We start from the raw sequence: 12461 nt of genomic DNA, 5'->3' as shown, positions 1-12461 counted from the left end.
TTCCTGCCTCTTCTGGAAAAAAGTGTTCACTCCAGCCATTTGCATCCTTGTTGCAAAGTCTACCACCATCTGTCCCTGCAAGTTCCTTTCCTGGATGCCGTACTTCCCCATCACTTCTTCATCACCCCTATTTCCTTCACCAACATGTCCATTCCAATCTGCACCAATCACGACCCTCTTTCTGTCTGGGATGCTAAGAACTACTTCGTCTAGCTCCTTCCAGAATTTCTCTTTCACCTCTAGGTCCCATCCTACCTGTGGGGCATAGCCGCTAATCACATGACACATAACACCCTCAATTTCAAGTTTCAGCCTCATCACTCGATCTGATACTCTTTTCATCTCTAAGACATTCTTAGCCAACTCTTCTTTTCAAATAACCCCGACTCCATTTCTCTTCCCATCTCCACCACGGTCAAAACATTAGAACCCTGCCCCTAAACTTCTAGCCTTACTGCCTTTCCACCTGGTCTCGTGAACACACAATATATCAACCTTTCTCCTAATCATCAGGTCAACCAACTCCCGAATTTTCCTGTCACAGTCCCAACATTCAAAATCCCCACATTTAGTTCTAGGCTCTGTGCTTTCCTTTTCTCTTTCTGCCAAAGAACCCGCTTTCCACCTCTTCTTCTTCTTCTTTGACTTTGACCCACAGTAGCTGAATTTCCACCGGCGCCCTTAAGGTTGTTGATAGCGCCGGTGGCGGACGTTGTTAACCCGGACGATCCGGTATAGAATTCTTTGAATGAACGCTCATATTTGTTTGGCATAGTTTTAAGCCGGATGCTTGGGACCGGCCTACAGTTTGGACTGGCTTGTGCCCCCGCCCATACGGCTGCATTGCATGCCAAATCATGACTGACTGTGGATATTTCTCAGTGGACCTCTTGGGTTCTGTTCTTCACCCGTCTTTTTTACAAACCTTTGGACCTTAATTCCCACTTGACTTTCATCGGAAAAGAGGACCTCGGACCACCGGCCGACAGTTCGGTCCTTCTTCTCCTCGGCCCAGTTGAGACGGTTACTACGTCGGCTCGGGCTAAGAAGCGGCTCGACCCGAGGAACCCGACACTTGTAGCCCATCTCTTGGATGCGTCGCAATGTGGTGGTTTTTGAAGCTGCGACTGCCGCCTCATTCCACTCTTTCTGGATCTAGGGTTAGATCCCCTAACCCTAACCCTAACCTAGATTCTTGAATCTTCTCTGTTTGATAATCCGCTGAAGCCCACGGTCATCTCTTTTCTCCCGCCACATTTTGTCCTTCCATTGATATGCTTGGACGCATCACTCTCTGAACAGCCAGCCTCCTTCGCTGTGAACCTTTGTGGCTTACCCATCCTATGATGGCCAGTTGTCAAGTGTGCAGTCTTCCCCATATTGAACTCCACTGAGACAATTGAACCAAACTCAAGCAATTTAATGACACCTGGGGAAACCTGGGCAGGTGCTTTGAGTACAGATGAATAGATGATTAGTGTGTGACATTCAGGTCAAAACATTTATTGTATGGCCTGCAAAATTTGGGCTGATTTCTTTCCAGTATTCACATTTTTTTGAATTCCTGATTGTGTGGGTTTTATGAGCAAAAGCCCAAATTATGTAAAAATAAATCACTAAATACTTGAAATTGTTTAAATTGTGGGCCCTGAATCTATAATCTATGAAAGTTTAACATGATAGGGTTAGGGTTAAATAAACTTTCCCATGATATTTAATTTTTTTGGAAAGGGTCTGTACAGTATTATTACAGTTGTATTTTTTACAAGGCATGAAAATTAAATCAATAAGTCAATATTCCACTGAGATGCAAGGTTTATATTTTTACAATTCAATAGGAAAATAAAGATTTGTTCTTCATATCAATTCATCATAACATTTGGGCCTGGCCTACATACAGGAAAGAGTTATTTGTTGGTAACATCCAATGTTGTGTGGGTCATACTATAGAATAATTTATTTCTTGTGTTTAGTGAATAATGTTGAAGATAAAATTCCACCCCAAAAAATTGCATGTTAAATCGCAATTTTAAGCTCTCCTTCGGAAAAATCATTCACTTTTTTGGATGATTTTGGGAGACACGACATATCAGTAACTCGTCTTGACGGCTGCTTCTCTGGATGTGCTTTTTTTCGAAAGTCCCTGCCTTGTTTGCAGCTGGCTAGCAAAGCCTTTGACTCATTTGCCTGCTTTTCATCAGTCCAATTCTTGTATCTTTCCTTGTGTTTAGTGATGAAGATTATAGTTCTGGAACACAGCTACATGTGCCACAAACTAAGCACACGGCTTTACCTTGGACTTCAGTAAATAATAATAATAATTAAGTCTTCTTGAAAAGGTGGCATTTGGTATCAACTTTCCTTTTTTTGTGGACTGACATTATTTTGGGTGCATCACTCGTTGCCGCCTGCAGTGAGCACATGCGGACAACATCCGGCTTTTCAAAATAAAAACAACACACTTGTATTACATGCACAGAATACATACTTTAAATTTAAATTTTTACATTTATTTTGAGGGACATAAGGCGTAAGGGGACGCCAAAAGGGCCGGATGTGCCCCATGGACGTAAATGGCCGAGGTCTGTCCTAGATAGTTCCCTAAAATGTCCGCTGAAAATTCCTTTGTAGTGATTAGGGAGTCGGGAATGAGTGAATGATTCATCATTCCCGACTCCCTAATCACTATAATCAGCAACGCGACAACATTTCCCCAAAATGAAAGTCTGTCAAAAAGCTAAGTGCGGTTCGAAGGGGCACTTCAACCTTAGTACAATGTAGCACGAATTTTGAAAAATCGCATGATGGCTTCTGAAAAAATAATTATTTTTGGTGTCAGAAAAAAATGGGAAGAGAAGAAGGGTGAAGAGTTTTGCTCACTGTCCCATGTGGTTGCTGTAGTCGATCTTTAAAGCTCTGGTCAGAACCTGCTTGCACGGCCTCGGGATTCCCTCAGCTGCTCCAACACAAACACCACATCAAACACAAGGTGTGTACATCCTCCACATACATTCAGTATACATGCTAGTCGACAGTGTGTGTGTGTGTGTTTGTGTTGCAGTCCCACCGATGGCCTCCATAAAGCCATGTTCTCTTTTGAGCTTCTTAATGTTCTTCTCTAGGTACTCGTAGCGCCAAGGGAAGAGAATCTGATCGCTGGAGCTCACGCCCGTCATAGCCAGGAAGTGGGCCATGTTGTCTCGGATTCGCTGATTCTCCTCCTGAGTGAAGCGCCCCCAACGGATGGACAGGCCTGCATCCGCGGGAAGAGGCGGAGCTTAGAGTCTGAACACCCTGTTTGTATTGTCGACAGTACAGCTACTGGACGCAAGTTTTATTTATCTTCATCATATGTAGAGTTGGCCCGATCTGATCACACCATCAGAAATCGGGGCTAATTTTCTGCTGATTTCTGTTAACTGAAAAAGAAGTATTTGTTTATTCGCGAATTGTTTTCCAAGGCCACTAAGCGACAAAATAATCCAGAGGTACGAAGAGCTTGCCAAATGGTACAGCAATATCTTAGTTTGATGTTACACAAAGTAACGTTTCAGGTTTTTTGCTAATGCTATTGTAAGAGTGACAATCAAAGAGTCACACATGCGGTCTGCTGCGAGGCACCTTCGCCCCCCACATCACAGAAATAAGCTTTCGTGCTTGTTTAAAAAAACAAGACACGGACTGACGTGGAAACATTTTGCTGACACGGGAGTCTGTTGGAGCAAGGTGAAAGAAACTACAAACCAAGTCTGCAAAGCCTGATATCCGGATTACAGTAAAGCCAAACGAACGGCATCCTCAAAGAGCTGAAAGCGCGACACCCAGCTCAGCACGTGACAAATTCTAACGGACGCGCGTCAATTATTCTGCGACAAGCACCAACTGCTTGGATTTGAACCAAGCAATGAATCAGTAGAATTGTTTGCAGTCACAAGCACACTATATAAGATATAAATAGCGGCTGAAATGAGTATTTAACAAGTCACCATATTCCTCAGTAAATATACTTCCAAAATTGCAAATTTCACTAGATGTTGGGAACAACCGTAGTAATCCATACATACAAAGAAAGTAGAACAAATAAGATCAGAAATTAAGTTGTGTGTAAAAATGTGACCCCTCCTGGAAGCCGTCGCCTTATCGTGGTGGAGGGGTTTGTGTCCCAATGATCCTAGGAGCTAAATAGTCTGGGGCTTCACCCCCCTGGTAGGGTCACCCATGGCAAACAGGTCCTAGGTGAGTGACCAGACAAAGCACGGCTAGAAGACCCTATGATGACTGCACCTCAGCGAACCCGACTGTCAAGCTCCTGAAGTTTGCAGATGACACCACTGTCATCGGACTCATCAAGGGTGACGAGTCTGCATATCGACAGGAAGCGGAGCGGCCGGAGCTGCGGTGCGGCCGACACAACCTGGAGCTGAACACGCTCGAGACGGTAGAGATGATCGTGGACTTCAGGAGGCATCCTTCGCCACAGCTGCCCCTCACGTTGTCCAGCTGCCTTGTGTCAACCGTCGAGACCTTCAAGTTCCTGGGAATTACAATCTCTCAGGACCTGAAGTGGGCGAACAACATCAACTCCGTCCTCAAAAAGGCCCAGCAGAGGATGTACTTCCTGCGGCTTCTGAGGAAGCACGGCCTGCCACCGGAGCCGCTGAGACAGTTCTACACAGCGGTCATCGAATCGGTCCTGTGTTCTTCCATCACAGTCTGGTTTGGTGCTGCTACAAAAAAGGACAAACTCCGACTGCAACGGACAATCAAAACTGCTGAAAGGATTGTCGGTACCCCCCTACCCACCATTGAGGACTTGCACGCTGCCAGAACTAAGACAAGGGCGTGCAAAATCCTCTCGGACCGTCTGCACCCCGGTCACCGGCTCTACCAGCTCCTTCCCTCAGGTAGGCGCTACCGATCAACGCAAACTAGAACTAGTAGACATTCCGACAGCTTCTTCCCTCTTGCAATCAACTTCTTAAACACCTAACCTATAATTCCATTACAACAAGCTGGCAATTTTTTGACTTGAGTTCGTTGTCACATTTCTGTGGGGCCAATTATGTATGACTCGTGCACTCACTGTAGTTGTCTCGCCACGCTGCACTATTTGCATATACTGGCCACTCGTGCCAGAGTAGCATCTGCTCCATTTGCACACTGTTTGAGTAGTATGTGTAACATTTGCACAACCAACAATTGTCCCAGATGATCGCGCTACTCGTCACTTTAAACCGCATACGCTCCTTGAAGTCTCAGCGCCCTTTGCACAATGGTCATTGCACCGGACTATCGCAATATTAGTCATTCCAACTGCTCTAAGTGCTCGAGGACTCTGCATCTTTTTGCACAATTGTTTTTTGTCAATGTCTTTATGTCCCCAAAGTGTTCTGTAAATTGACTGTCTGTCGTACTAGAGCGGCTCCAACTACCGGAGACAAATTCCTTGTGTGTTTTGGACATACTTGGCAAATAAAGATGATTCTGATTCTGATAAAGGGATCTAGGGTTCCCTTGCCCGGACGCGGGTCACCGGGGCCCCCTTCTGGAGCTACGCCTGGAGGTGGGGCTCGAAGGCGAGCGCCTGGTGGCCGGGCCTGCGCCCACGGGGCCCGGCCGGGCACAGACCGAAAGGGTAACGTGGGTCCCCCTTCCCATGGGCTCACCACCTGTGGGAGGGGCCATAGGGGTCGGGTGCAGTGCGAGCCGGGCGGCGGCCGAAGGCGGGGACCTTGGCGATCCGATTCCCGGCTACAGAAGCTGGCTCTAGGGACGTGGAATGTCACCTCTCTGGCAGGGACGGAGCCCGAGCTGGTGTGCGAGTTCGAGAAGTTCCGACTAGATATAGTCGGACTTGCCTCCACACACAGCTTGGGCTCTCGTACCAGTCCTCTTGAGAGGGGTTGGACTCTCTTCCACTCTGGAGTTGCTCACGTGAGAGGTGCCGAGCAGGTGTGGGTATACTTATTGCCCCCGGCTCGGCGCTTGTACGTTGAGGTTCACCCCGGTGGACGAGAGGGTAGACTCCCGCTGCCTCCGTGTAGGGGGACGGGTCGTGACTGCTGTTTGTGCCTATGCACCAAACAGGAGTTCAGAGTACCCACCCTTTTTGGAGTCCTTGGAGGGGGTGCTGTGCCATCGTTCTGCTGGGGGACTTCAATCCTCACGTGGACAATGACAGTGAGACCTGGAAGGGCTTGATCAGACTACAAGACAAATGTGCTCTTTCACGATTGCACTGTCAGACTACTGCAATAAAATCTTGTATTCCGATACCACCGCATCCCGTTTTTTACGATCATTGGGCTTTATCTTGTCAACTCAAATGCGACTGGACACACTCGTGACCGTGGTGACGACAACAAGAGTGGAGCGAGCCGACTGTATTATAAGAACAAAATGGGGGAAAACGTGTTGGTTTTCACAATCTGACCAGAGCAGTGATTTCCAACCTTCATGGATCCATGGAACATATTTTACAATTGAAAAATCTCACGGCACACCAACAAACAAAAATGTCACAAAAAGTGGATACATTAATTACTTCATGTACTTCCTGCTATCTAACAGAAGACCATTCATTTGTTCTGTCTGTCACTATACCTCACTGGCATAAATAGAGGAACAAAGATACATTATTTATTGAAAATAAATTCCTTCATCTTGTGATCAGATCGGTTATCGTTTTTTTAAACTCGCTGATCGGCCCCAAAAATCCTGAACGTGTAAAGCCTAATCACCACCAATCAAAGAATAACAATAATAATAACAATAATAAGAAGAACTGCAATGCTGCCATGTCGCATTCACTTCAAACAATACAAACTATTTCACCATGTATCAATGTAAGTAAATGCGGCTTGTCACGGGGATTAGGTTCCAGAAACCTCAGCTGTAGAAAACATCTGCCAAGTGTATTTCTTTATTAATATCTAGTTTAAAGCATTATGCATAACACCAATACACAATATGCATGTGAAGTGCGGTTATTATTTTTGTCGTCCTCATGTTGAACACTTTGCCATCTGTGACTTTGACTGGTTAGCACATCGGTCTCACAGTTCTGAGGACCCGGGTTCAAATCCAACCTCGTCTGTGTGGAGTTGGCATGTTCGCTATCCCAGCTATCTTCGGGCGACAGGCGGGGTACACACTAAACTGGTCGCCAGCCAATCGCAGGGCACACAAACAAACAACCATTCACACCTACAGGGGATTTAGAGTCGTCAATTAACCTAACATGTTTTTAGGATGTGGGAAGAAGCAGGAGTAACCGGAGAAAAGCCACGCAGGCACGAGGAGAACATGCAAACTCCACACACCGGCGACGCTGGATTTGAACCCGGCCGGGTGCACTCTTTTTTCTTAATGCATCGCCGAGGTATCGGATCGGGACTCGCTAACGGCAGACGCTTATGATTAAGTGACTCGGACTTGGGTGCAAAAAAGACAAATAAAAAAAAAAACGTGACGTGGACCGCCCTAATAATAGGTGGTCCTATTTTCAAGTGGGAGCGCTACCTTGCTCCTTGAAGAGTCGGAAGCGATGCAGGTCGTGACGCAGAAGCCACTTGATCTCACCCAAGGGTCTATTCTTCACGCTGCCAACAAACTCTTCCAACTCCGCCACCAAAACAGGGTGCGACCTTAAACATACACGGAACACCGTTAGCATGGAAAAATGTTAGCGGAGAATAGCGTTCTTTAGCTATTCTTTAGCATATTATTACAATGGCTACTATGACCACCTAGAAAATGTCCAGGAACAATCCCTTTGCCGTGATTAGGAAGTCGGGAATGATTGCGAATACAGCGACTGCGTTCGCAATCGTTCCTCATTCCCGACTCCCTGATCACGAGAGAAATTAACAAATGGGTAATTCGGTTATTCACTAACAGGTGAGGACTCACTGGTCATCTTGTTTGGTTGTGCTGGTTTCCATGGGGACAGCGATGTCATCGGCAGTCGCAATGACACTCTCTTCCTCCGCCTCGCTCGTCTCCACGGGAACCGCCTGCGCCGCTGTCGTCGCCGCACTCACCGGCGTCTTTTTTTCCGTTTTGTTGGGTTCCGTCTCCACGGTTGCCATGGAGACCTCGTCCACCTCCGACATCACAGTCTTCTTCGTGTGCACGCCAGGAGGAAGGACGCCGCCTTCTTCTTCCTCTGCCGTTTTTTTCTTTTTCTTTATCTTTGCGTGCACATTGGCAGGGGAGCAGTTTTCTTCTTCTGCTCTTTTCTTCTTTTTCTTTCGTTTGTGAGGGTGCACGTCAGCAGGAAGAATGATGTTTTCTTGTGCTTTTTTCTTTTTCTTCTTCTTTGCGTGCACATTGGCAGGGGAGCAGTTTTCTTCTTCTGCTCTTTTCTTCTTTTTCTTCCGTTTGTGAGGGTGCACGTCAGCAGGAAGAATGATGTTTTCTTGTGCTTTTTTGTTTTTCTTCTGCACATCAGCAGGAAGAAATCTGTCATCTTTTGCTTCTTGTTTTCTTTTCTTCTTGCGTTTCTTAGCGGTCACATCCGCAGGAAGGCCGTTGTTGTCTTTTTCTTCTCTTTTCTCCTTGTTCCGAGTGTGCTCGTCAGCAGAAAAGACACTGTTGGCTTCTTTTATTTTCTTCTTCTTGTTGTTGGTGCAGTCATTGCCAGGAAGACGGACGGTTTGTTCCATTTCTTTTTCTGTTTCCTTCTTCTTCTGTTTGCTAGCGGGTACGTCAGCAGGAACCATGTTGTCGCCGTCGTCTTCAGCGGGAAGAAATCGGTCATCTTCTGCTTCTTGTTTTCTTTTCTTCTTGCGTTTCTTAGCGGTCACATCCGCAGGAAGGCCGTTGTTGTCTTTTTCTTCTCTTTTCTCCTTGTTCCGAGTGTGCTCGTCAGCAGAAAAGACACTGTTGGCTTCTTTTATTTTCTTCTTCTTGTTGTTGGTGCAGCCATTGGCAGGAAGAAGGACGGTTTGTTCCATTTCTTTTTCTGTTTCCTTCTTCTTCTGTTTGCTAGCGGGTACGTCAGCAGGAACCATGTTGTCGCCGTCGTCTTCAGCGGGAAGAAATCGGTCATCGTCTGCTTCTTGTTTTCTTTTCTTCTTGCGTTTCTTGGCGGGCACATCTGCAGGAAGGCCGTTGTTGTCTTTTTCTTCTCTTTTCCTCTTGTGAGTGTGCTTGTCAGCAGGAAGGACACTATTGTTGTCTTCTAGTTTCTTCTTCTTCTTCTCCTTGTTTGTGTGGCCCTCAGCCAAAAGAAGTATGTTGTTGTAGTCTGCGCTTTTCTTCTTCTGTTCTTCCTTGGTGGTGTGTACATCAGCAAGAGCCATGTTTTCTTCTTCTGGTGCTCTCTTCTTCCTCTTTGTGTGCACATCAGCAGGAAGGAAGATGTTTTCTTGTGGTTTTCTTTTCTTCTGTTTGTGAGCAAGCGCATCAATGGGAGGAAGGCTGTTATCTTGAGCAATTTTCTTCTTCTTCTTCTTGTTTGGTGTCGGGATGCCAACGGGGGTGGGAACTTGTGAGCATCTCATTTTGAGTGGAAATCAGGCGGGCCAGATAAGGCCAACGCTGCAGTAGTTGATCTGCAAAACAAGGGCGAGAATTCTGTTGTCGTCTTCTTCCTTTGCGGGCAATGAAGTGAACTCAGCGTTGTCACATTTCTGTGGGGCCAATCATACATTACTCGTGCACTCACTGTAGTTGTCGCGCCATGCTGCACTATTTGCATATACTGGCCACTCATGCCAGAGTAGCATCTGCTCCATTTGCACACTGATTGAGGAGTATCTGTAACATTTGCACAATCAACATTGTCCCAGATGATCGCACGACTCGTCACTTTAAACCGCATACACTCCTTGAAGCAACTAGCAACCCTTTACTGCTCGGTGACTGTTTTTTTGTCAATGTCTTTCTGTCTCCAGAGTGTTCTCTGTCAATTGACCGTCTGTTGTCGTACTAGAGCGGCTCCAACTACCGGAGACAAATTCCTTGTGTGTTTTTGGACATACTTGGCAAATAAAGATGATTCTGATTCTGATTTGTTGTGTAAAAGGGCTGCACATATGCATTTCAATGCCACTGTGACACACTGGATGGAAGCGTTTCCCGTGCCATCACCAAATGGTCACGTGGCGTCTCGGTTGGCAGAAAGCCGATGGAAGTCAATAGCTAACCACGAGTTATCGGGTTTTTAACGCTTAATAAGTAAACGGTAGTGTTGTGTTGCTTTAAGGCCTGAACATACAGATTATGGACGAAGGATTCTAAGAGAGAACTAGGTTTTTAGGCCAGTATTATATGGAAGCGAATGGGGGTTTTGCCAATCAATGTAATGCACATGCGCCAAAATTACATCATGAAGACGTTTCGCGAACGCTCCCATAGGTGCGTTATTAGGATTCCCGCATAGCTTCCAGGTAGAACACGGCCTGCTGCAATATTACTGGCTCCAGGACACACGCCGCTGCACTACGATTGGCTGCTGTATCCCTATCGAACATGCCCTACTGCTTCCAGACGGGAAAAGAAGTATGTGACTTAAGTGTGGCGGCGGTAATATGTTTCCCACTCACCCTAACCACCCTAACCCTAACCGCCTTAAGCTCCAAACCTTGCCCTAAACCTAATCATAACACACTTCTTTGTTTTTATTTTGTACAAATGGGATACATGTTTGGGATGGTCATCTCGTTACATCTGCGTAGCCTGCCCTTCCCGTGACATAGGAGGTAATCATGTTGAAGTGGGGCGTGTCCTGTCTGTAAACTGTGTGGCAATCCTACTAACGCTTCATAGGGACAGTTTGTGTCACTGATGATGTAGTGGGACACTCGTCTGACGCGGGCAGCGTGGGTCCAGTTCCCACTCAGTGGCGGTGTGAATGTGAGTGCGAATGGTTGTCCGTGTCTATATGCGCCCTGCGACTGACTGGCGACCAGTTCAGGGTGTAATCCGCCTTTCGCCCGAAGTCAGATGGAATAGGCTCCAGCGCCCCGTGACCCTAACCAGGATAAGCGGTGTTGAAAATGGATGGATGGAGGTACAATATGTAACAAAACATTCATTGGATAGAGATTTGAAACACGGTTGAGCCCGAGTTTGTAATAATTGGATAAGGATTCAAGAGCCAGATGAGGGCATCAGGCTGCCAAAGCTACTGCCCCCGCGACCCGACCTCGGATAAGCGGTAGAAAATGGATGGATGGATCCAGGATTTTATGTAAAAAACAAAAATACAATAAAAAAATAAAAATCGGCCCACATTTACTTGTCCAGAAATCAATGTAAATCAAAAGGAAATGTGTGACCGAAACCTTGACTCTTCGGTATAAAAGCGTCTATATGTTTCTTATTAGTTGATGTGAAAATTTGATATTTAAACAGGCCATGTTCTGATTTGTCAATGGCGGCGTCCGCTGGAGCCATCTCATTCCGGGTCACGCCGAGAGCAAGCGCATTGTCAGATTTACATCCAACAAGAATAATAATAGTTCATCACGTCAATATACCTTTCGATCATGCCGAAATCCCATGAACGTCTGATTTTGGACGCCGAAATCGAGGAACATTTTCATCTTTGACAGGACCACAAAAAATCTCATCTGAATTGAAAATTTTAAAAACGAGATGGTAAAGGGATTTGCCAATAACGTCATCGGTCAGAAAAAAAACAAGCATTACCTTGCGCGAAACAATGAGAAACACAATTTGGTGAACCTCCGCTAAATCAGAGTACGCGAAGCAGAGGTGGGTAGAGTAGCCAAATATTGTATTTTGATTTTTCATACGATATCAAATAAACTACATTTTTAATGCATCTCAAGATTCAGTAATATGAACCTTGCTGGTTGCATTCTTTAACCGAAGAGCATTGACGTCCCTATTATTGGGGAGGCTTTTATTTTGAAGGTGGCTTTCGCCGCGAGTTGGCGACTTATTACCGTAATGCCTAGTATGAACAAAATTAGGGGCGGCTGGCTTGACTGCTACTTTACGAGTGGAGGCTGGCTTGACCGCAGTCCACTGGTGGGATGGCACAGCGAAATGGAAAGAACACGGCGGCCGGTTATCTACATTTAGTAACATACCTGCATTGTATAATTGCACACACACGCCACAACGAAAAAGACCGAGGCCACACTTAAAGAGCAAAATGAACCGCTGAGCACATCTGATAATTAATTGACTGCTCAGGTTTGATGCACTCACTCATTATTTTTCTTAAAACTTTGACTTGAATATTTATGTTTTGGTATAAACGCAAGACGAAAATTGAACATATATCAAAAACAAACATAAATACAGAAGTCTACCTTCGAAAGAAATGACAACAATGTCGATTTGGCTCTTGGTGCAGCAGACGCGAACACTCCTCATCTAAGTTACATAAACGTTGAAAACGTTTTTAAAAAGACTTTTCATGTTTGTTGTACGCGCGTGGACAAGAGGAGGGCTCTGAGACGCGTTTCGTTTTAGATAGACTA

The 12461-nt window shown here is 45.8% G+C and overlaps 1 protein-coding gene across 3 annotated transcripts in view; it reads right to left on the bottom strand.

The window, feature by feature from the left end:
* Positions 1-12461, bottom strand: part of LOC133399597 (transcription termination factor 1-like) — a 20782-nt gene extending 8321 nt beyond the window's left edge. For 2 of the 3 annotated variants that reach the window (XM_061671179.1, XM_061671181.1), the window contains exons 1-5: positions 12291-12461; positions 7912-9557; positions 7522-7646; positions 3068-3253; positions 2881-2956 (exon numbers count right to left, since the gene is read on the bottom strand). In XM_061671179.1, the coding sequence (XP_061527163.1) occupies positions 2881-2956; positions 3068-3253; positions 7522-7646; positions 7912-9506 (1982 nt within the window). In that variant the 5' untranslated portion in view covers positions 9507-9557; positions 12291-12461. Of the gene's footprint in view, positions 1-2880; positions 2957-3067; positions 3254-7521; positions 7647-7911; positions 9558-11486; positions 11580-12290 lie in introns of all 3 variants that reach the window. The other variant, XM_061671180.1, reaches the window with a different exon arrangement.

This window comes from Phycodurus eques, chromosome 3 (genome assembly GCF_024500275.1).
Source record: "Phycodurus eques isolate BA_2022a chromosome 3, UOR_Pequ_1.1, whole genome shotgun sequence".
Classification (NCBI taxonomy): Eukaryota; Metazoa; Chordata; class Actinopteri; order Syngnathiformes; family Syngnathidae; genus Phycodurus; species Phycodurus eques.
This window is presented reverse-complemented; position numbering and strand designations above follow the sequence as displayed.